This window comes from Zea mays, chromosome 10 (genome assembly GCF_902167145.1).
Source record: "Zea mays cultivar B73 chromosome 10, Zm-B73-REFERENCE-NAM-5.0, whole genome shotgun sequence".
In the NCBI taxonomy this organism is placed as follows: Eukaryota; Viridiplantae; Streptophyta; class Magnoliopsida; order Poales; family Poaceae; genus Zea; species Zea mays.
Window position 1 is genome coordinate 72,923,696 of NC_050105.1, and position 21,848 is coordinate 72,945,543.

Genomic DNA, 21,848 nt, shown 5'->3' on the forward strand with positions numbered 1-21,848 from the left:
GCAGCGTGTAAAGAAGCTTCGTCTATACACGCATGCAACGAAGGTGCGAGCCGAGGTCAGCGACCTCGGCTTGGAGAAAGCTTCGAGCGCAAAAAGAGATGAAGGGGAATAAGTCCAAGACTTGTGAAACAAATAGAAAGGGAAAATACAATGATGCCCCTATTATATTTGTAAATCATGTGTATGAACTTTGTAGGCATGTTTGTAATTTCAGTCGAAGTTGTATAACTTTTCTATAAATAGGTCACTACACGACGGTTGATCTTTAGCGACCCTTATTAGGTACCAACTGTTGGTTGCTAAAGGTTAGGGACCGACGGTCAGTCGCTAAATCCTTTTGTAGCAATAGTCGGTTGGTCGCTAAAAGTCTAGAATTTTAACAACTTATGGTTGGTCGCTATATATGTCGTCGGGGACTAGCGGTGGGTCGCTATAGAATTAATGGGCCTTCCTGGGCCGTCCTCAAACCCTACACGTCCTCAGCCCCGCCAGCCGCCTAGCCATCCTCAGCCGGCAGCCACTACCACATCGCGCAGACTCCAGACTCCGGCCAGAGTCCAGAGCCGCCAGGACGCTAGGTACGCCGCCGGGCGCCGGCCCCCTCCTCCCTCCCTCCTCCCTCTTCCCGCCAGAGGAAATGGAGCAGCTGGTAGGAGTTCACCATCACAACCACTCGCTCTCCCCTCGGGCTCCTCGCACCCCGACCCGCCCGCTGCCGCAGCCGCAGCCGCACCCACTCCTCCACCATCTCCCGTCCAACAGGTTCCAGGATCTCCACTCCCAGATTCACAATCACATTCACCTCGTGGTCCCCGCGGCCAGCAGGGTGCTCCGCGCCACCCCGCCCTTCTTCCTCATCCTCCTCGCCTCCGTCTACCTGCTCGCCTCCGTCACCATCTTCTCCGCCCCCACGCCGCTGCTCCGCCTCCGATTGTCCTCTCCGAGGCCGCTGATCCTCCCGAAGCTCGTGTCGCATCCGCTTGCGCCGGAGCTCTTTGATCTAGACGACGGGAGTATCCGGGTCCGCCTCGCCAATGTCGGCGCCGCCATCACCTCGTTCCTCATACCGGACAAGAATGGTGTGGGTTCTCTTTGGTACCTACCTTCTGTTTGCTTGTGCTCTACAACGGCTCTGACTCTTTCATTTCACGATGCTCGACTCGTCTTCCTCCCAGGGGTTCTCGCTGATGTGGTGCTCAGATTCGACTCACTGGATCCGTACCTGGTGAGTTATTGATGCATGCAGTTTCATTTGGAACCATTAATTAGCGCACTGGCACATTTCTTGGAGATCTCTGCGGGAGTCGAGTTAGGAGTCCGAAGGGAGATATTTTGTTGCTTTCCGACTTTTGAAAGTCAACTTGTGCATCCCAATTCAAGATAAAAGGCTACAAGCTTGTTGCCATCAAGCTGATTGTCCCATCCAAAGGATTCGCTGAGAAACACTACCATGATCTCAAGGAAAGGCCTTTCTTCAATGGGTTGTGTGACTTCCTCAGCTTTGGCCCTGTACTTGCAATGGTAAGAAGGAACGAACATCCCTACAGAAAGAGTTGTGCTTACATACATGGACAACAAAAGGTGACTGATTTTCTCTAGGTTTGGGAAGGAGAGGGTGTCATCAAGTATGGGAGAAAACTAATTGGTGCCACAGACCCACAGAAATATGAACCAGGAACCATCAGGGGCGACCTTGGCATTGTTGTGGGAAGGTTAAGTACCTTACCTTTTCTCTTGAGGTTTGCGTTTCGCATCATGCAAGCTTATTACAACAAACTCACAAGCTTGTTATGAACACACCAGAAACATCATTCATGGAAGTGATGGCCTGGAGACAGCAAAGGATGAGATCGCCTTGTGGTTTGAACCCAAGGAGCTGGTCTCTTATACCAGCAATGCGGAGAAGTGGGTCTATGGGGTGAATTAACCAGCGACTAAATCTCTTGAGGTTTGCTTTTTTCTTTTTAGTTTTCACATAATTGCCGACAGACCAAGGCAGGATGTAATAAAGTAGCTATCGTCACCTATTACTTTTGAGTTGGATTGATTGTGCTGTAGTAAGGCACAAGGAAAGGAAGGAATACTGAAAGGGAAATAGGCTTACACCTTTTCCTAATTGATTTTGGTGGTTGAATTGCCCAACACAAATAATTGGACTAACTAGTTTACTCTAGTCTATAAGTTTTATAGGTGCCAAAGGTTCACAACAAGCCAATAAAAAGACCAAAGATGGGTTCAAATAAAGAGAGCTAAAGACATCCCAAAAGGCGCCCTGGTCTGGCGCACCGGATTGTCCGGTGTGCCACCGGACAGTGTCCGGTGCACCAGGGAACTTGACGCTGAACTCGCTACCTTCGGGAAAATGGGAGGCCGCTCCGCTATAATTCACCGGACTGTCCGGTGTCACACCGGACTGTCCGGTGTGCCAGCAGAGCAACGACTACTTCGCGCCAACGGTCGACTACAACCGCATTGAATGCGCTACAGTGCACGCCAGAGTCAGAGCACGCGCAGAAGGGGCACCGGACAGTCTACAGGACCTGTCTGGTGCACCACCGGACAGCCCAGAGGCCCCACAAGTCAGAGCTCCAACGGTCAGAACCCAACGGCCGGCTGACGTGGCTGGCACACCGAACAGTGTCCGGTGGCGCACCGGACTGTCCGGTGCGCCATGTGACAGTTAGCCTCCCAACGACCACTTTTGGTGGTTGGGGCTATAAATACCCCAACGACCCCACCATTCATTGCATCCAAGTTTTCCAACTTCCTACACCTTACAAGAGCTATAGCATTCAATACAAGACACACCAAAGAGATCAAATCCTCTCCCAAGTCCATAGTTCATTCCAAATCTAATAGTGACTAGTGAGAGAGTGACTTGTGTTCATTTGAGCTCTTGCGCTTGGATTGCTTCTTTTTCTCATTCTTTCTTGTGATCAAACTCAATTGTAACTGCGGCAAGAGACACCAATTGTGTGGTGGTCCTTGCGGGGACTTTGTGTCTCGTTTGATTGAGAAGAGAAGCTCACTCGGTCTAAGTGACCGTTTGAGAGAGGGAAAGGGTTGAAAGAGACCCGGTCTTTGTGACCACCTCAACGGGGAGTAGGTTTGCAAGAACCGAACCTCGGTAAAACAAATCCTTGTGTCTCACTCTTTATTTGCTTGCGATTTGTTTTTCACCCTCTCTCTCGGACTCGTTCATATTTCTAACGCTAACCTGGCTTGTAGTTGTGCTTAAGTTTATAAATTTCAGATTCGCCCTATTCACCGCCCCTATAGGCGACTATCAATTGGTATCAGAGCCCGGTGCTTCATTAGAGCTTAACCGCTCGAAGTGATGTCGGGAGATCACGCCAAGAAGATGGTGATCGGCGGTGAGAAGTCCGCTACAAGCCATGGGAAGACTCCATCGAGGGAGTCCGCCAACAACAAGAAGGATGGATCCCCTTCACGCATTCGATCGCACAAGAGTGGTGAGAAGAAGAAGAAAATGAAGAAAGTGGTCTACTACGAGACCAATTCTTCCTCGCCCTGTACATCCGGATCCGACGCCGCGTCCGTCACTTCTAAGCGCCAAGAGCGCAAGAAGTATAGTAAGATCCCCTTATGCTATCCTCGCATTCCTAAGCATACTCCATTACTTTCCGTCCCATTGGGCAAACCACCGTCATTTGACGGTGAAGATTATTCTAGGTGGAGTGATATGATGAGATATCACCTAACCTCACTCCACAAAAGTATATGGGATGTTGTTGAGTTTGGTGTACAGGTACCATCCGTAGGGGATGAAGATTATGATGAGGACGAGGTGGCCCAAATCATGCACTTCAACTAACAAGCCACCACTATACTCCTCATCTCTCTAAGTCGAGAGGAGTATAACAAGGTGCAAGGATTGAAGAGTGCCAAAGAGATTTGGGACGTACTCAAGACCACACACGAAGGAGACGAGGTGACCAAGATCACCAAGCGGGAGACGATCGAGGGGGAGCTCGGTCGCTTCCGGCTTCGCCAAGGGGAGGAGCCACAAGAGATGTACAATCGGCTCAAGACCTTGGTAAACCAAGTGCGCAACCTCGGGAGCAAAAAATGGGATGACCATGAAATGGTCAAGGTTATTCTTAGATCACTCGTTTTTCTTAACCCTACGCAAGTACAATTAATACGTGGTGATCCTAGATACACACTAATGTCTCCCGAGGAAGTAATAGGAAAATTTGTGAGCTTTGAATTGATGATCAAAGGCTCAAAGAAAATCATCGAGCAAGATGGCCCCTCCACGCCCGAAGCACAACCGGTCGCATTCAAGGCAACGGAGGAGAAGAAGGAAGAGTCTACATCAAGTAGACTCCCCATCGACGCCTCCAAGCTCGACAACGAGGAAATGTCGCTCATCATCAAGAACTTCCACCAAATCCTCAAGCAAAGGAGAGGGAAGGACTACAAGTCCCGCTCCAAGAAAGTGTGCTACAAGTGTGGTAAGCCCGGTCACTTTATTGCAAAATGTCCAATATCAAGTGACAGTGACAGGGGCGACGACAAGAAGGGAAAGAGGAGAGAAAAGAAGAGATACTACAAGAAGAAGGGCGGCGATGCCCATGTGTGCCGCGAGTGGAACTCCGACGAGAGCTCCTCCGACTCCTCCTCCGACGAGGACACCTCCAACATCGCCGTCACCAAAGGACTCCTCTTCCCCAACGTCGGCCACAAGTGCCTCATGGCAAAGGACGGCAAAAGGAAGAAGGTAAAATCAAAATCCTCCACTAAATATGAAGCCTCTAGTGATGAGGATAACTCTTGTGATGAGGAGGATAATTTGCGCACCCTTTTTGCCAACCTGAACATGCAACAAAATAAAAAATTAAATGAATTAATTAGTGCTATTCATGAGAAGGATGAACTCTTGGACTCTCAAGAGGACTTCCTAATTAAAGAAAACAAGAAGCATGTTAAGGTTAAAAATGCTTACGCTCTAGAAGTAGAGAAATGTGAAAAACTATCTAGTGAGCTAAGCACTTGCCATGATATTATTGCCAACCTTAGAAATGAGAATGCTAAAATAATTGCTAAGGTTGATTCAAATGCTTGTGATGTTTCAATTCCCAATCTTAGAGATGATAATGTTAGTTTACTTGCTAAGATTGAAGAATTGAATGTCTCTCTTGCTAGCCTTAAAAATGAGAATGAAAAATTAATTGCTAAGGCTAAAGACTTAGATGTTTGCAATGTTACCATTTCCAATCTTAGAAGTGAAAATGACATTTTACATGCTAAGATTGTTGAACTAAAATCTTGCAAACCCTCCACATCTACCGTTGAGCATGTTTCCATTTGCACTAGATGTAGATATATTAATGTTGATGCTATTCATGATCACCTAGCTTTAATTAAGAAACAAAATGATCACATAGCTCAACTTAATGCCAAAATTAATGAGCATGACTTAGAAAATGAAAAATTTAAATTTGCTAGAAGCATGCTCTATAGTGGGAGATGCCCTGGCATCAAGGATGGGATTGGCTTCCAAAAGGGAGACAATGTCAAACTTAATGCCCCTCCTAAAAGATTGTCTAACTTTGTTAAGGGCAAGGCTCCCATGCCTCAGGATAACGAGGGTTACATTTTTTACCCTGCCGGTTATCCCGAGCACAAAATTAGGAGAATTCACTCTAGGAAGTCTCACTCTGGCCCTAATCATGCTTTTATGTATAAGGGTGAGACATCTAGTTCTAGGCAATCAACCTGTGCAAAATTGCCTAAGAAGAAAACTCCTATTGCATCAAATGATTCTAACATTTCATTTAAAACTTTTGATGCATCTTATGTTTTGACTAACAAATCCGGCAAGGTAGTTACCAAGTATGTTGGGGGCAAATACAAGGGATCAAAGACTAGTGTTTGGGTACCCAAAGTTCTTGTATCTAATGTCAAAGGACCCAAAACCGTTTGGGTACCTAAAATCAAGAACTAAATTTGTTTTGTTGGTTTATGCATCCGGGGGCTCAAGTTGGATCATCGATAGCGGGTGCACAAACCACATGACAGGGGAGAAGAAGATGTTCTCCTCCTATGAGAAAAACCAAGATCCTCAACGAGCTATCACATTCGGGGATGGAAATCAAGGTTTGGTCAAAGGATTGGGTAAAATTGCTATATCACCTGACCATTCCATTTCCAATGTTTTTCTTGTAGATTCTTTAGATTATAACTTGCTTTCAGTTTCACAATTATGTAAAATGGGCTACAACTGTCTTTTTACGGATGTAGGTGTTACTGTCTTTAGAAGAAGTGATGATTCAATAGCATTTAAGAGAGTGTTAGAGGGTCAGCTATACTTAGTAGATTTTGATAGAGCTGAACTCGACACTTGCTTAATTGCTAAGACTAACATGGGCTGGCTCTGGCATCGCCGACTAGCACATGTTGGAATGAAGAATCTTCACAAACATCTAAAGGGAGAACACATTTTGGGACTAACAAATGTTTATTTTGAGAAAGACAGGATTTGTAGCGTATGTCAGGCAGGGAAGCAAGTTGGTGTTCATCATCCACACAAGAACATCATGACGACTGACAGGCCACTCGAGCTCCTACACATGGACCAATTCGGCCCGATAGCTTACATAAGCATCGGCGGGAGTAAGTACTGTCTAGTTATTGTGGATGACTATTCTCGCTTCACTTGGGTGTTCTTTTTGCAGGAAAAATCTCATACCCAAGAGACCTTAAAGGGATTCTTGAGACGGGCTCAAAACGAGTTCGGCTTAAGGATCAAGAAAATCAGAAGCGACAACGGGACGGAGTTCAAGAACTCTCAAATCGAAGGCTTCCTTGAGGAGGAGGGCATCAAGCATGAGTTCTCTTCTCCCTACACCCCACAACAAAATGGTGTAGTGGAGAGGAAGAATAGAACTCTATTGGACATGGCAAGGACCATGCTTGATGAGTACAAGACTTCGGATCGGTTTTGGGCGGAGGCGGTCAACACCACTTGCTACACCATCAACCGGTTATATCTACACCAAATCCTCAAGAAGAAATCATACGAACTCCTAACCGGTAAAAAGCCCAATGTTTCATATTTTAGAGTCTTTGGTAGCAAATGCTTTATTCTTGTTAAAAGAGGTAGAAAATCTAAATTTGCTCCTAAGGCTGTAGAAGGCTTTTTACTAGGATATGATTTAAACACAAGGGCATATAGAGTCTTTAACAAGTCCTCTAGACTAGTTGAAGTTTCTTGTGACATTGTGTTTGATGAGACTAACGGCTCTCAAGTAGAGCAAGTTCATCTTGATGAGCTAGATGATGAAGAGGCTCCATGCGTCGCGCTGAGGAACATGTCCATTGGGGATGTGTGTCCTAAGGAATTCGAAGAGCCACCACAAGCACAAGATCAACCATCTTCCTCCATGCAAGCATCTCCACCAACTCAAGATGAGGATGAGGCTCAAAATGATGAAGGAGAAGATCAAGAAGTTGAGCCACCTCAAAAGGAGAGCAATGATCAAGGGGGAGATGCCCATGATCAAGATAAGGAAGATGAACAAGTTCCAAGACCGCCACACCCAAGAGTCCACCAAGCAATCCAACGAGATCACCCCGTGAACACCATCCTCGGCGACATTCAAAAGGGGGTAACTACTCGATCTCGTGTTGCTCATTTTTGTGAACATTATTCTTTGTTTCCTCTATTGAGCCACACAGGGTAGAGGAAGCACTTCAAGATTCAGATTGGGTGGTGGCGATGCAAGAGGAGCTCAACAACTTCACCAGGAATGAGGTATGGCATTTGGTTCCACGTCCTAACCAAAATGTTGTAGGAACCAAGTGGGTCTTCGACAACAAGCAAGATGAGCATGGTGTGGTGACAAGGAACAAAGCTCGACTTGTGGCCAAGGGTTATTCACAAGTCGAAGGTTTGGATTTCGGTGAAACCTATGCACCCGTAGCTAGGCTAGAATCAATTCGCATTTTACTTTCCTGTGCTACTTACCATGGCTTTAAGCTTTACCAAATGGACGTGAAAAGTGCCTTTCTCAATGGACCAATCAAGGAGGAGGTCTATGTTGAGCAACCTCCCGGCTTTGAAGATAGTGAGTATCCTAACCACGTATATAAACTCTCTAAGGCGCTTTATGGGCTCAAGCAAGCCCCAAGAGCATGGTATGAATGCCTAAGAGATTTTCTTATCACTAATGGCTTCAAAGTCGGAAAGGCCGATCCTACACTCTTTACTAAAACTCTTGCAAATGATTTGTTTGTATGCCAAATTTATGTTGACGATATTATATTTGGGTCTACTAACGAATCTACATGTGAGGAATTTAGTAGGATCATGACACAAAAATTTGAGATGTCTATGATGGGGGAGTTGAAGTACTTCTTAGGATTTCAAGTGAAGCAACTTCAAGAGGGCACCTTCATTAGCCAAACGAAGTATATTCAAGACATTCTAAACAAGTTTGGGATGAAGGATGCCAAGCCCATCAAGACACCCATGGGAACCAATGGGCATCTCGACCTTGACACGGGAGGTAAATCCATAGATCAAAAGGTATACCGATCGATGATAGGTTCTTTAATTTATTTATGTGCATCTTGACCGGACATTATGCTTTCCGTACGCATGTGTGCAAGATTCCAAGCCGATCCTAAGGAAGCTCACCTTAGGGCCGTAAAACGAATCTTGAGATATTTAGTTTATACTCCTAAGTTTGGGCTTTGGTACCCTTGGGGATCCACATTTGATTTAATTGGTTATTCGGATGCCGATTGGGCGGGGTGTAAAATTAATAGAAAGAGCACATCGGGGACTTGCCAGTTCTTGGGAAGGTCTCTAGTGTCTTGGGCTTCAAAGAAGCAAAATTCCGTCGCTCTTTCTACCGCCGAAGCCAAGTATATTGCCGCAGGCCATTATTGCACGCAATTGCTTTGGATGAGGCAAACCCTTAGGGACTATGGTTACAAATTAACCAAAGTTCCTCTTCTATGTGATAATGAGAGTGCAATCCGCATGGCGGATAATCCCGTTGAGCATAGCCGCACTAAACACATAGCCATTCGGTATCATTTTCTGAGGGATCACCAACAAAAGGGAGATATCGAGATTGCATATATTAACACCAAAGAACAATTAGCCGATATCTTTACCAAGCCATTAGATGAACAAACCTTTACCAAACTTAGGCACGAACTAAATATTCTTGATTCTAGGAATTTCTTTTGATGTCTTGCACGCATAGCTCATTGATATACCTTTGATCATATCTCTTTCATGTGCTATGACTAATGTGTTTTCAAGTATATTTCAAACTAAGTCATAGATTGAAAGGGAAAAGGAGTCTTCAGCGAAGACAAAGGCTTCCACTCTACTCCATCCAATTACTCATCCTTTGCCGTCGCTCCGCGTCGCTCTCCAACTTTGGTATAATCTTCACTCATATTTTGTTCGCCAAAGGGGGAGAAAGTAGTTATAAGGGCTTATATTTCACTCAAGTATCCGTTTTTGGCGATTCATGCCAAAGGGGGAGAAAGTATTAGCCCAAAGCAAAAGGACCGCACCACCACCAATTTTCAAAATTTGAGTTAAGAAAAGATTTTTCAAATGATGTTTTTCCAATTGGTATCTTATTTTTGATAGAATTTCGAATTGGATCACCCTCTTCAAAACTAATATCTAAAACCCTCTTGAACACTAAGAGGAGGATTTTATTGAGGGGGATTTTGTTTAGTCAAAGGAAAAGCATTTGAAACAGGGGGAGAAAATTTCAAATCTTGGAAATGCTTCTCAAAAATCTCACTCATTTATCTTTGACTATTTGCAAAAGGACTTTGAAAAGAATTTGCAAAAACAAAACATGTGGTGCAAGCGTGGTCCAAAATGTTAAAAATAAAGAAATCAATCCATGCGCATCTTATGAGAATTTATTGGTTCAATTCTAAGTAACCTTTGCACTTACATTCTGCAAACTAGTTCAATTATACACTTCTATATTTGCTTTGGTTTGTGTTGGCATCAATCACCAAAAAGGGGGAGAATGAAAGGGAAATAGGCTTACACATTTTCCTAATTGATTTTGGTGGTTGAATTGCCCAACACAAATAATTGGACTAACTAGTTTGCTCTAGTCTATAAGTTTTACAGGTGCCAAAGGTTCACAACAAGCCAATAAAAAGACCAAAGATGGGTTCAAATAAAGAGAGCTAAAGACATCCCAAAAGGCACCCCTGGTCTGGCGCACCGGACAGTGTCTGGTGCACCACCGGACAGTGTCCGGTGCACCAGGGAACTTGACGCTGAACTCGCTACCTTCGGGAAAATGGGAGGTCGCTCCGCTATAATTCACCGGACTGTCCGGTGAAGCACCGGACAGTGTCCGGTGTCACACCGGACTGTCCGGTGTGCCAGCAGAGCAACGGCTACTTCGCGCCAACGGTCGGCTGCAACCGCATTGAATGCGCTACAGTGCACGCCAGAGTCAGAACACGCGCAGAAGGGGCACCGGACAGTCTACAGGACCTGTCCGATGCACCACCGGACAGCCCAGAGGCCCCACCAGTCTGAGCTCCAACGGTTAGAACCCAACGGCCGGCTGACGTGGCTGGCGCACCAGACAGTGTCCGGTGGCGCACCTGACTGTCTGGTGCGCCATGCGACAGACAGCCTCCCACGGCCACTTTTGGTGGTTGGGGCTATAAATACCCCAACCACCCCACCATTCATTGCATCCAAGTTTTCCAACTTCCTACACCTTACAAGAGCTATAGCATTCAATACAAGACACACCAAAGAGATCAAATCCTCTCCCAAGTCCATAGTTCATTCCAAATCAAATAGTGACTAGTGAGAGAGTGACTTGTGTTCATTTGAGCTCTTGCGCTTGGATTGCTTCTTTTTCTCATTCTTTCTTGTGATCAAACTCAATTGTAACCGCGACAAGAGACACCAATTGTGTGGTGGTCCTTGCGGGGACTTTGTGTCCCGTTTGATTGAGAAGAGAAGCTCACTCGATCTAAGTGACCGTTTGAGAGGGAAACAGTTGAAAGAGACCCGGTCTTTGTGACCACCTCAACGGGGAGTAGGTTTGCAAGAACCGAACCTCGGTAAAACAAATCCTTGTGTCTCACTCTTTATTTGCTTGCGATTTGTTTTTCATCCTCTCTCTCGGACTCGTTCATATTTCTAACGCTAACCCGGCTTGTAGTTGTGCTTAAGTTTATAAATTTTAGATTCGCCCTATTCACCCCCCCTCTAAGCGACTATCAAATACACAGTGAAATTTGTTAATCTTCATGAGTCTGTTTTTGCTCTTGTTTTCAGTAAGGAACAAGGAGTGTAGTGCCAAGCAAGCAGAGGGGAGAGCTGAGTTTTATTGCCATATTCATTCAAGCCTTTGTACAGGGGCTAGCTAACCAACTAGACTACCACCACTTTCAACTCTTCACTCCCTCGGCTCGCACCAAAACGACTGGGTAGAGGAGGTGGATTTTGAACAGCTGAATGATCGATTGAACCTCCATATAAGTGCTTGAATTCAGCAGCAGCAGGTCGCATTCTTTGATCTTGGCAAATCTCCCTCTCACCCTTGGCTGGCTGTCTGCCAGAGCCTTCCTACAAGCATACTGCAAAGCAAAAAAAACATTGTACCTGTTACTGTCAAAGTTCCTATAAGCATACCAGAACAACTAGTGTAGTACCTTAATCTTCTTGCCAAAGTTCCGCTTGATCTTTTTTCTATACCTGGAAAGCTTTTTGTTGGGGACTTGTTCTCAAATGCTATGAATTAAGAACAAGGCAACATAGAATATTAAATATTAATGCCCTTCGTCCGCAGAAGCATCATCTCCCCAAGGGTTTAATGAGCTTCGGACGAAGGCCATAAACAAAATATCACGAAGGTCATACCTTCGTGATCAGACTTGAAAAACAATATGAAGTAAAATGTAAAACATAAGGCATTATAGAAAGATATGCCGAAAATGAATAACAATATCCACATATATTTTATTATGTGAACCTAAATATTGAAACATAATATTTAGGTACATTTATACCTTCGTCTTAGCAGAAAGCAATAATTCCAGCGTAATGTGCCAGTGATTACAAGATTGCGTGAACAGTACAGAGGTACTGTTCACCTATTTATAGGCACAGGGCGTAACCTGTGAGGAATTACAATTATGTCCTTCATAAGGGATTACAACGGTGACTCAAACATTTATGGACTAAAAGGTCATTCTACTTTTATGTCGGTTTGTAAATTCCGAAGCTTCATGAAGAGGAACCTTCGGTCATCTCATACTAACAGCTTCAGCCGAAAACTGCTTCTTCCTACAAGACCTTCGGCGATGAAGCATAATCCCAACAGTAGCCCCTTTCGCGGTGTTAGATCATTTTTCGTAACGAGCTTGATCCGTGAAAAAAGTCTCTTAAGCTTCAGGAAGTCGAAGGTCCAAAAAACACCTTCCCTGAGCTCGTTGTCGAGAAACGATTCAGTTTCCCAGCACATAGCGGTCCCACTTTGCAGAGTTACTGTTTGGTCTCTGCGGTCCACCGCGCAGCGAGTGCAAACGGCTGTCCGCCTGGTGTAAAAATCCTGGCGCTTCGCCTTCTTACCTGCAGTACTATATAAACAGACGAGTAGGTGTGAAGTTACCACAGCATTCATTGCTATTTGCACTGTTTTGCTGCCAAAATTTTTAACCATAGCCGAAGCTTGACTTTCGGAATCGAACGAAGCTCCAGCCTGAAGCCTGCTTCGTCAGAAGAAAAAACTTCGGAAGAAAAAGTATTTAATTCCCACAAATTCAGAATTAAATGGCCAGAGTGCGTTCTACCGCTAGGGTTGAGCGTGAGGGAGGCGAAGCTGAAGGTTCGGAGACTATTCCCATCTCCGAACCGATGCAACGATCCGGGCTGGTAACTTCGGAAAAAATTCCCAGTGCTGATGCAGAACAAGCAGAACAAACAACTGCCGAAGCAGAAGAAGAAAACATTGAGGAAACTGATCCCGAAGATGATTATCGTATTGCCATGCCAAGTAAACCCAGCCACTTGGACTTCGGAAAGTCTACTGTTTCAAAGGCTGATCTCTCCAAGATGGTAAAGTCGGGTTATTTCAGTGAAAGTCAGAAGAAGCTACTACGCTTCGGGGGGGGGGGGGAAGAAACTACCCCAAAGCCGGAGAAGGATGAAATAGTCATTTTCAAGAGCTTTCTAAAGGCTGGATTAAGATTCCCCCTACATGGGATTATTGCAGAGGTACTGAAGAGGTTTGGTATCTACTTTCATCAGTTGACTCCTAACGCTATCGTTAGGCTTAGTGTTTATATCTGGGCCCTCCGAAGCCAAGCGGTGGAGCCGTTTGCGGACAGCTTTTGTCGAGTTCACGAGCTGCACTATCAGACGAAGGCTAGAAAAGATGGATTGCATGACAATTTTGGTTGCTATAATTTTGCTTATCGGAAAACCACAAAGTTTCCTGTAATTAGCTACCGAAGCAAATGGGCAGCAGGCTGGAAGTCGGAGTGGTTCTATGTCAAGGTTGATGACGACAAGGAGAAGCTTGTGCAAAGTCCACTTGAACTAATCTTCGGAGAAACCCGACCTCGTTGCAACATGACACCAGAAGGTCCAACCCAACAAGCGTTGGATGAATTCAGAATTATTGCAGAGCATATCAGCACAAGAGACCTGGTTCAGGAGTTTTTGGCTTTCAGGGTTTTTCCTAGTTTAAAAGAATGGGAAATGCCGAAGCTAGAGGGGGAGAAGAAAGAAGGGGAACTTGTGCGGTTACCTTACTATTACAAGTTTAAGAAATACTTTAAAACACCTTGCCAAGAGTGGTTGGAAACAATTGAAATAATGTGCAATGAAATACTTGGCAATTACTCCAAAAAAGAAGATCAGTTGATGACTGCGGCCTTCGGCACCCGTCCGAAGCGAAGACTGAATCGAGTGCTGGACGCCTTGGGTTTTGAGTACCCTGACTACGAAAATCTGAATAAAGGTGTCGGAGGCCGGAAAAGGAAAAGGATAACCGAAGCCTTAAATGAAGATGAGAAAGAACCATCAAAGAAGAAAACTCCGAAGAAGAGGAAAGTGTCTTCTCCGAAGCAAAAAGTATCCGACGAAGAAGAAACTCCCACATCACACTCTGCCACTGACGTGGAGGAAATTTTGAAGGTAATGACTGAATCCCTGCCTGCGAAGCTAAGTCCATTGGGGCCTCAACTGACAAAGTTTTTTCAGAAGGAAAAGGAGCCCGAAAAAGCGAAGAAAACGACTAAAGCAAAGAGACAAAGAATCATCGCTGTGACAGAGGTCATTGACAAGACACCACCGAGAGCTTCAGCTCAGAAGATGCCAGCGACTGAGGGAATAGCAAATATTGAAATCACACCTTCGGAGGCCGCGGCTGCCGAAGCTACCTCAATTGAAGATTTGAACTTGGAAAGCACAATCGAACACATCGACAAAATGCTGCTAGACATGGCCACAGAAGAAGCTACTACTGACGCCGAAGAGGCTATGGCCGCAGTGTCGGGGAAAGAAAAGGAAATTGCTAACGAAGCTTCAGAGGACGAGGCCTTCATGTTTCAAAATTTAGTTGGAGAAAAATTGTCAAAAACCGAAATAGAAGAGCTTAAAGAGTATGCCAAATCTTGCGGATATAAACCAGGAGCACTCCTCTTCGGAGGTATTGATGATGAAAAATTAGACTGTATCCGGGATCAAACTGGAGCTAAGGTTATCGGTACTCTGTCAAAGAGTATCGGCTTTCCGAAGCTAGAAACGGACATTAGCCGCTACCGACGACAACATATCGTTGGTAGTTTATTTTATTCCAATTTCAAGGTGAACTACTTTTCCCTTGACTTTTATTGTTTTTAATAATGAAGACATGTCTAACGAAGGTTGTTTTCGTGCAGAGTATGCTGTTGAGCAAAGCTTTGAGAATGCAGCAAGATCTGGAAGACAAGAAACACGAAGTTATAATTGAAAATTTAGAAGGCAAAATAAAAGAGCAATCAGCTAATATTGAAAAGAAGAACTTCGAGCTTCAAGCAACTGAAGTCTTATTGGCGGAAGCCGAAGCTAAAATAACAGAACTGAACACGAAGCTTCTCTGCCAATCTGAACAGTTTGAACAAGAAAAGCAAGAACTTAATGCAAAACTTGAAGCTGAAGTCCAACAAAATTCAGATTTGAAAAAACTATTGGCGGGCCTTCAAGACAAATGTTTGGAATTTAGCAACAAATGTATTCAACGACTGAGAAAAATTTTCCACTCAGTTGGAGCCAGCAGTGATAAATTCACCCCGTCAACTGAAGATTTACCAAAGACCTTCGAACATATTGAGGGTGAAATTGATGAGCTTGACGAAGTTATAGCCGGGCACGGTGACTTCTGCGCCTGGGTAGCTTCTCGGGGCACTGCTGCAGCTTTCCTAAAAGCTGGCTGCGACCATGGAAAAATTGTCAATAGGCCCAATTTCACTTTATCACCATCAATTCTAGATGACATTCCTGATCTCGCCCGAAGCATTTCTAATAGATTTGTAAAGATGATATGGACAAAAGGCGGGCGAGAAAAAGCTGGAGACGAAGCTCGGAGTCATCTTGAACCAGTAAGAGATCATACCTTGTGCTTACCTCTTCCTTCAAGCTCGATTTTGACTTACAACAACTTAATTCATGTAGGATGACGAAGCCGAGGCCGATGGTTAGAGAGAATGACGCCGAAGCTGAGGTCCCTTGAAGATTAAATGGGAGTAGACTGTAGACAGACTCAAGAAACTTTTGAGATAACTTTTGTAAATGTGACTAAACTTGTCTTTAATGAATTCTGTTCATACCTTGTAATATGCTCTTACCCTTCCATTAATGTATGAGAGGTGCTTTGATGTGGACGAAATTATATTTTTGAGCCTAAAGCGAAAAAACACCTTCCCTTCTTTTCGTACACAGCGAAGCATAAAAAACAAGATTTCCTTTTCTTCCGAAGCTCTTCTTTTCGTACACAAAGAAGTACAAAAGACAATTTTTTCTTTTTGCCGAAGCAACCACTTATGCTATGATGATGGTTATCCTACATATGCCTGGATGAATGTTTATGAATGCAAATGCTATGATGTAATGTGATGTGCAAATGAATGTCCAAACACATATCCGAAGCCATAATCAAAACCATTATTTCCTTAGAAACAATCACATATCAGCGCTGACTTTTCGCTGTAAGCTCTGCATTCCCTTAGGAACGACTTTGGAGCTTCTTCGCCTTTTACTTTCGGCGGAATCAACGTTGACTTTTCGCTGTAAGCTCTGCATTCCCTTAGGAACGACTTTGGAGCTTCTTCGCCTTTTACTTTCGGCGGAATCAGCGTTGACTTTTCGCTGTAAGCTCTGCATTCCCTTAGGAACGACTTTGGAGCTTCTTCGCCTTTTACTTTTCGGCACTCGATGGTGCGTTCTCAGCTTTTACATTTACATCCTTGGGGGATTTTGCTCTTATAGAACTAAAAAAGGAAATTACATATGATGGCCCCATTAAAAACCTTTCTCCCCCTTCAGAAAGGAAAAGGGTGCCATGAAAGAAAAAATATAAAAAATTACATCAAGTTACACATAATATCACTGAAGCTCATCCGCATTCCAAGATCTAGGAATGTCGTTGCCGTCCATATCCTTCAATCTGTATGAACCGGGTCTTGTCGAAGATGCTACCAAAAAAGGTCCCTCCCATTTCAACTGCAACTTGCCCACGGTATCTGGGTTAGCCACTCGCCGAAGCACCAAATGTCCTGGCTCAATATTCTTTAGCCGAACCTTTCTATCACGCCATTTGATTGTTTCGGCTTGATACTTATTGATGTTCTCCACAGCTTGAAGCCTGATCCCTTCTATAACATCTTTTTCCATAGAATAAACAGCTTCAGAATCTGATTCTGCCGAAGCTACTACTCTTATTGATCCAGTTTTGGCTTCCTCCGGAGTTATTGCTTCGTCACCAAACAATAGTTTGAATGGAGTAAAGCCTGTTGACCTTGATATTGTTGTGTTGTGGCTCCATACCACTTTGATTAATTGATCTGGCCACTTTCCCCTGGGTTGATTGAAGATTAACTTCATTATTCCTGTCATTATAATGCCATTGGCTCTTTCAACGAGTCCGTTTGACTCCGGATGCCTGACTGATGCAAAATGGATCTTCGTACCAATTTGATCACAGAAATCTCTGAAAGCCTCGGAGTCGAACTGTGTTCCATTATCTATAGTGATGGCCTTTGGTACCCCGAAGCGACAAACAATATTCTGCCAGAAAAACTTTTGAATGGTGGCCGAAGTTATTGTGGCTAAAGGCTTTGCCTCAATCCATTTAGAAAAATATTCCACAGCCACTACAACATATCTTAAGTTCCCTTGGGACGGTGGTAACGGACCTAACAAGTCAAGGCCCCACCTTTGCAATGGCCAGATGGGTTGTATGAGATGGGTTAAGGACGAAGGTTGTTTTTGATCTCTTGCACATTTCTGACAACCTTCGCACTTTTGAACTAATTCCGCTGCATCCGAAGCTGCCTTCGGCCAATAAAACCCTTGGCGGAAAACTTTTCCAAGTAACGGCCTAGATCCAATGTGAGATCCACACAGGCCTGCATGTATTTCTTTCATCAATTCTAAGCCTTCGGTTCTAGATAAACACTTGAGTAGTGGAGCACAAACTCCATGCTTGTACAACTCCCCTTCTATCATGACACATGGACGAGCTCTTGCCTCTATCCTCCTGTTATAAGTTTCGTCATCTGAAAGGAATTTACCCTGAAGGTAAGAGATGATCTCAGTTCTCCAGTCTTCGCTATAAACAGGAGATATATTGAGGACTGCTCTTTCAAGAAGTTCCACTGAAGGTGCTTTTATTGTTTCGAAGAACACATCCGAAGGTAAGGGCAGCCCCTGTGCTGCTGACTTAGCTAGCAAATCAACATGCTCATTTTGTCCTCGAGGGATATTTTTGACAGAAAATCCTTCGAAGGAAGCTTCGACTTTTCGGACCGTGTCTAGATATTTTTCAAGCTTCGGATCTTTAGCCTTGCAACTCTTGTCGATATGACCCGAAACAACCTGGGAATCAGTTTTAAGAATGGACCTTCTGATTCTCATTGCTTTTAACTTCCGAAGACCCAAAAGCAGGGCTTCGTACTCAGTAATATTGTTTGTACAACTAAAATCGAGTCTTGCCGCATAACAAGTTTTAACTTTGGATGGTGAGACCAACACAGCGGCTGCTCCTGCTCCGAAGGTTCCCCAAGACCCATCGCAAAACACCGTCCATACTTCGGCATCTTTATTTGTTTCTTCATCCTGAGCCCCTGGCGTCCAATCGACGATAAAATCTGCCAACGCTTGAGACTGGATCGAAGATCTATGCACATAATCAATGCAAAATTCATTGAGCTCTGCAGCCCATTTTCCAATCCGCCCAGTAGCTTCTCTATTTCTCATAATATCCTTCAACGGCTGCGAAGAAGGAACAACAATATTGTATGCTTGAAAGTAATGCCGAAGCTTCCTGGATGCCATCAAAACAGCATATAACACCTTCTCCAATTCTGTATAGTTTTTCTTTGATATACTAAGAACTTCAGATACAAAATACACTGGGACCTGCTTCTTGACTTGGCCATCAAGCTTCTCCTGAACAAGTGCTGCACTTACCGCTGAGTGTGAAGCTGCCACATATAATAACAAAGGAGCCCCTGGCGTTGGTGGAGTTAATGTTGTTAAATCTATCAAATATTGCTTCAGTTCCTCGAAGGCTTTTTGTTGGCTTGGTCCCCATTGAAAGACTTCGGCTGATTTGAGCACTTTGAAGAATGGTAAATTTCTTTCTGCTGATCTGGATATAAATCTATTAAGAGATGCCAGCCTCCCTGTCAATCTTTGGGCCCCCTTTTTTGTAGTTGGTGGCTCCATTCGAAGTATAGCTTCAATTTTACTTGGATTAGCTTCAATTCCCTTTGTTGAAACCAAGCATCCAAGAAATTTCCCCTTCTTTACTCCGAAGACACATTTTTCTGGATTCAACTTTAGGCCAGCTTGTCTAAAACTGGCGAAGGTCTCCTGCAAATCAGCAATGTGATTTTCCTGTTTCGTGCTTTTTACAATGATGTCATCAACATAAGTTAGCACATTTCTGCCTATCTGAGATTGGAGAACCTTCGCAGTCATTCTGCTGAAACTTCCTCCAGCGTTCTTGAGCCCCTCAGGCATCCGAAGGTAACAATATGTTCCACTAGGGGTTATGAAACTGGTCTTTGGCTCATCCTCCTTCTTCATCCAAATTTGATGATAGCCTGAATAACAATCGAGAAGACTCATAAGCTCTGACGAAGCTGCTGCATCAACTAAGGAGTCTATCCTTGGCAAAGGGAATTCGTCCTTCGGACAGGCCTTGTTGAGATCTGTAAAATCGATACACATTCGCCATTTGCCATTGGCCTTTTTTACCATAACAGTGTTAGCTAGCCATTCTGGGTACTTTACTTCTCTGATAACTCCTGCACTGAGAAGTCTTTTGACTTCATTGCGAGCACCTTCGACCTTGTCATCAGACATTTTCCGAAGCCTCTGCTTTATGGGTCTGAAGGATGGGTCAACATTGAGCGAGTGTTCAATAACATCCCTGTTAACTCCGCAAAGATCATTGGCTGACCATGCAAAAACATCTTTGTTGTTGAACAAAAACCTTATCAAGGTTTTCTCCTGTTCTTCGGATAATTGAGAGCCCAACAACACCCTCTGCTCTGCTATGTCCTCACATAAGAGCATGGGCTTCGGCTGATCTGCTGAAGCTGCTTTCTCCCTTCTGAATTTGTACTGTTCACAAGCTTCAGCTCCATCTATGTTATGGATTGCTTTTGAGTCAGTCCAGTTTCCCTCAGCCCTTCTGGCAGCTTCCTGACTCCCATGAATAGCAATGGGTCCTTGATCCGAAGGTATCTTCATGCAAAGGTAAGCAGGATGAAGAATTGCTTCGAAAGCATTGAGGGTGCCACGACCAATAATTGCATTGTAAGGGTATTCCATGTCAACAATGTCAAACACAACTTGCTCAGTTCTGGTGTTGTTGATGAATCCGAAGGTCACTGGCATAGTGATCTTGCCCAGTGCTACAATCTGTCTTCCTCCGAAGCCACAGAGAGGGTGTGTAGCATCATGAATCTTATCTTCTGGCTCTTGCATTTGCCTGAAGGCCTTAGCAAATATGATATCAGCTGCACTGCCTGTATCAACCAAGACATTGTGGACCAGAAACCCTTTGATAACACAAGAAATAACCATAGCATCGTTATGAGGAAAATCCTTGAGCTGAAGGTCCTCCTGGGAGAAGGTGATTGGTATGTGGGACCACCTTGACTTGATGAAAGGTCCCTGCACTCCAACATGTTGTACCCTTCTCTGCGCCTCTTTCTTTTGCTTTTTGTTGGCTGGTTCTGAGCACGAACCACCTGTTATCGGGAGCACCAGCTTCGGAACCAGAGCAGCTCCAGCTCGATCGTTGAACGAAGCCATCAGCTCAAAAAAGTGGAAGTGAGTTCACCGGCGGTGGGCGCCAATGTTGGGGACTTGTTCTCAAATGCTATGAATTAAGAACAAGGCAACATAGAATATTAAATATTAATGCCCTTCGTCCGCGGAAGCATCATCTCCCCAAGGGTTTAATGAGCTTCGGACGAAGGCCATAAACAAAATATCACGAAGGTCATACCTTCGTGATCAGACTTGAAAAACAATATGAAGTAAAATGTAAAACATAAGGCATTATAGAAAGATATGCCGAAAATGAATAACAATATCCACATATATTTTATTATGTGAACCTAAATATTGAAACATAATATTTAGGTACATTTATACCTTCGTCTTAGCAGAAAGCAATAATTCCAGCGTAATGTGCCAGTGATTACAAGATTGCGTGAACAGTACAGAGGTACTGTTCACCTATTTATAGGCACAGGGCGTAACCTGTGAGGAATTACAATTATGTCCTTCATAAGGGATTACAACGGTGACTCAAACATTTATGGACTAAAAGGTCATTCTACTTTTATGTCGGTTTGTAAATTCCGAAGCTTCATGAAGAGGAACCTTCGGTCATCTCATACTAACAGCTTCAGCCGAAAACTGCTTCTTCCTACAAGACCTTCGGCGACAAAGCATAATCCCAACACTTTTGCTTCCTTTCTTCGGTCTTGAGGTCACTGATGGTCACACAAACATTTGCTGCTGGTCGAGGCGTGTTGGCTCCAAGGTTCTGTCAGAATTGGAAATGTAAGTGCATTCTTTTCGCCATGACGAGTAGGATATAACAACTTCCTTGTTAGAATAGAACAGTACAGGAGAAAAGGAGGTGCTTATCAAACCTGAATGTCTCCTTCACTGTAAGCTCTCCTCAGCCCAAACGCTGCCTCAAAGTCCAACCCTTGGAAGTCTAGAAAGTTTGGCCTAACAGCTCCATTCATCCAATCTGCCGAGTTGAGGCATCCAGAACTAACACTTTTCTGGAGCGAGCATTCAGGAATGGAACGCTTCTCATTCTCCATGGCCGGGAGTTGTTCAGCTTGCAGCATAGGGATCTTAACATCCATAAGTTCAGAAATTGTCTCTTCGATTGCAGACTTTTCCATGAGTTCCTTCTCGCACTCGTACAACACTTCACTCAGGAGAGCGTCGTTCTGGATACCTGCATCCTTAATAGTTTGATTCATCATTGAGTAGGCAGCTGCGACAGGATCAAGGCTGAGCAGCGCTTCTTCTTGGATGATGACATCGCTCATATTTTTTG

The 21,848-nt window shown here is 44.3% G+C and overlaps 2 protein-coding genes across 2 annotated transcripts; one reads left to right on the forward strand and one right to left on the reverse strand.

Moving 5' to 3' along the window:
• The first annotated feature begins 637 nt into the window (after positions 1-637).
• LOC103642518 (uncharacterized) lies at positions 638-1,237 on the forward strand. The gene is made up of 2 exons (XM_020545387.1): positions 638-1,079; positions 1,176-1,237. The coding sequence occupies exons 1-2, from the start codon at positions 638-640 to the stop codon at positions 1,235-1,237; spliced, it is 504 nt and encodes a 167-aa protein (XP_020400976.1).
• A 10,196-nt stretch (positions 1,238-11,433) lies between these two features.
• LOC103642519 (uncharacterized) lies at positions 11,434-21,840 on the reverse strand. The gene is made up of 4 exons (XM_020545388.1): positions 21,427-21,840; positions 21,233-21,317; positions 11,698-11,762; positions 11,434-11,622 (listed from the first exon to the last, which is right to left on the reverse strand). Exons 1-4 carry the CDS (start codon positions 21,838-21,840, stop codon positions 11,434-11,436), a joined length of 753 nt encoding a protein of 250 aa, XP_020400977.1.
• Positions 21,841-21,848: the final 8 nt, after the last annotated feature.

Bases quoted from the DNA above. Each gene is read 5' to 3' on its own strand.
- LOC103642518 (XM_020545387.1), top strand. From the start codon at position 638: ATGGAGCAGCTGGTAGGAGTTCACCATCACAACCACTCGCTCTCCCCT. The intron at 1,080-1,175 runs GTGTGGGTTCTC...TCTTCCTCCCAG, and splicing joins CCTCATACCGGACAAGAATG to GGGTTCTCGCTGATGTGGTG.
- LOC103642519 (XM_020545388.1), bottom strand. From the start codon at position 21,840: ATGAGCGATGTCATCATCCAAGAAGAAGCGCTGCTCAGCCTTGATCCT. The intron at 21,318-21,426 runs GTTTGATAAGCA...CAATTCTGACAG, and splicing joins ACAGTGAAGGAGACATTCAG to AACCTTGGAGCCAACACGCC. The intron at 11,763-21,232 runs GTTGGGATTATG...TTTGAGAACAAG, and splicing joins CGAAGAAAGGAAGCAAAAGT to TCCCCAACAAAAAGCTTTCC.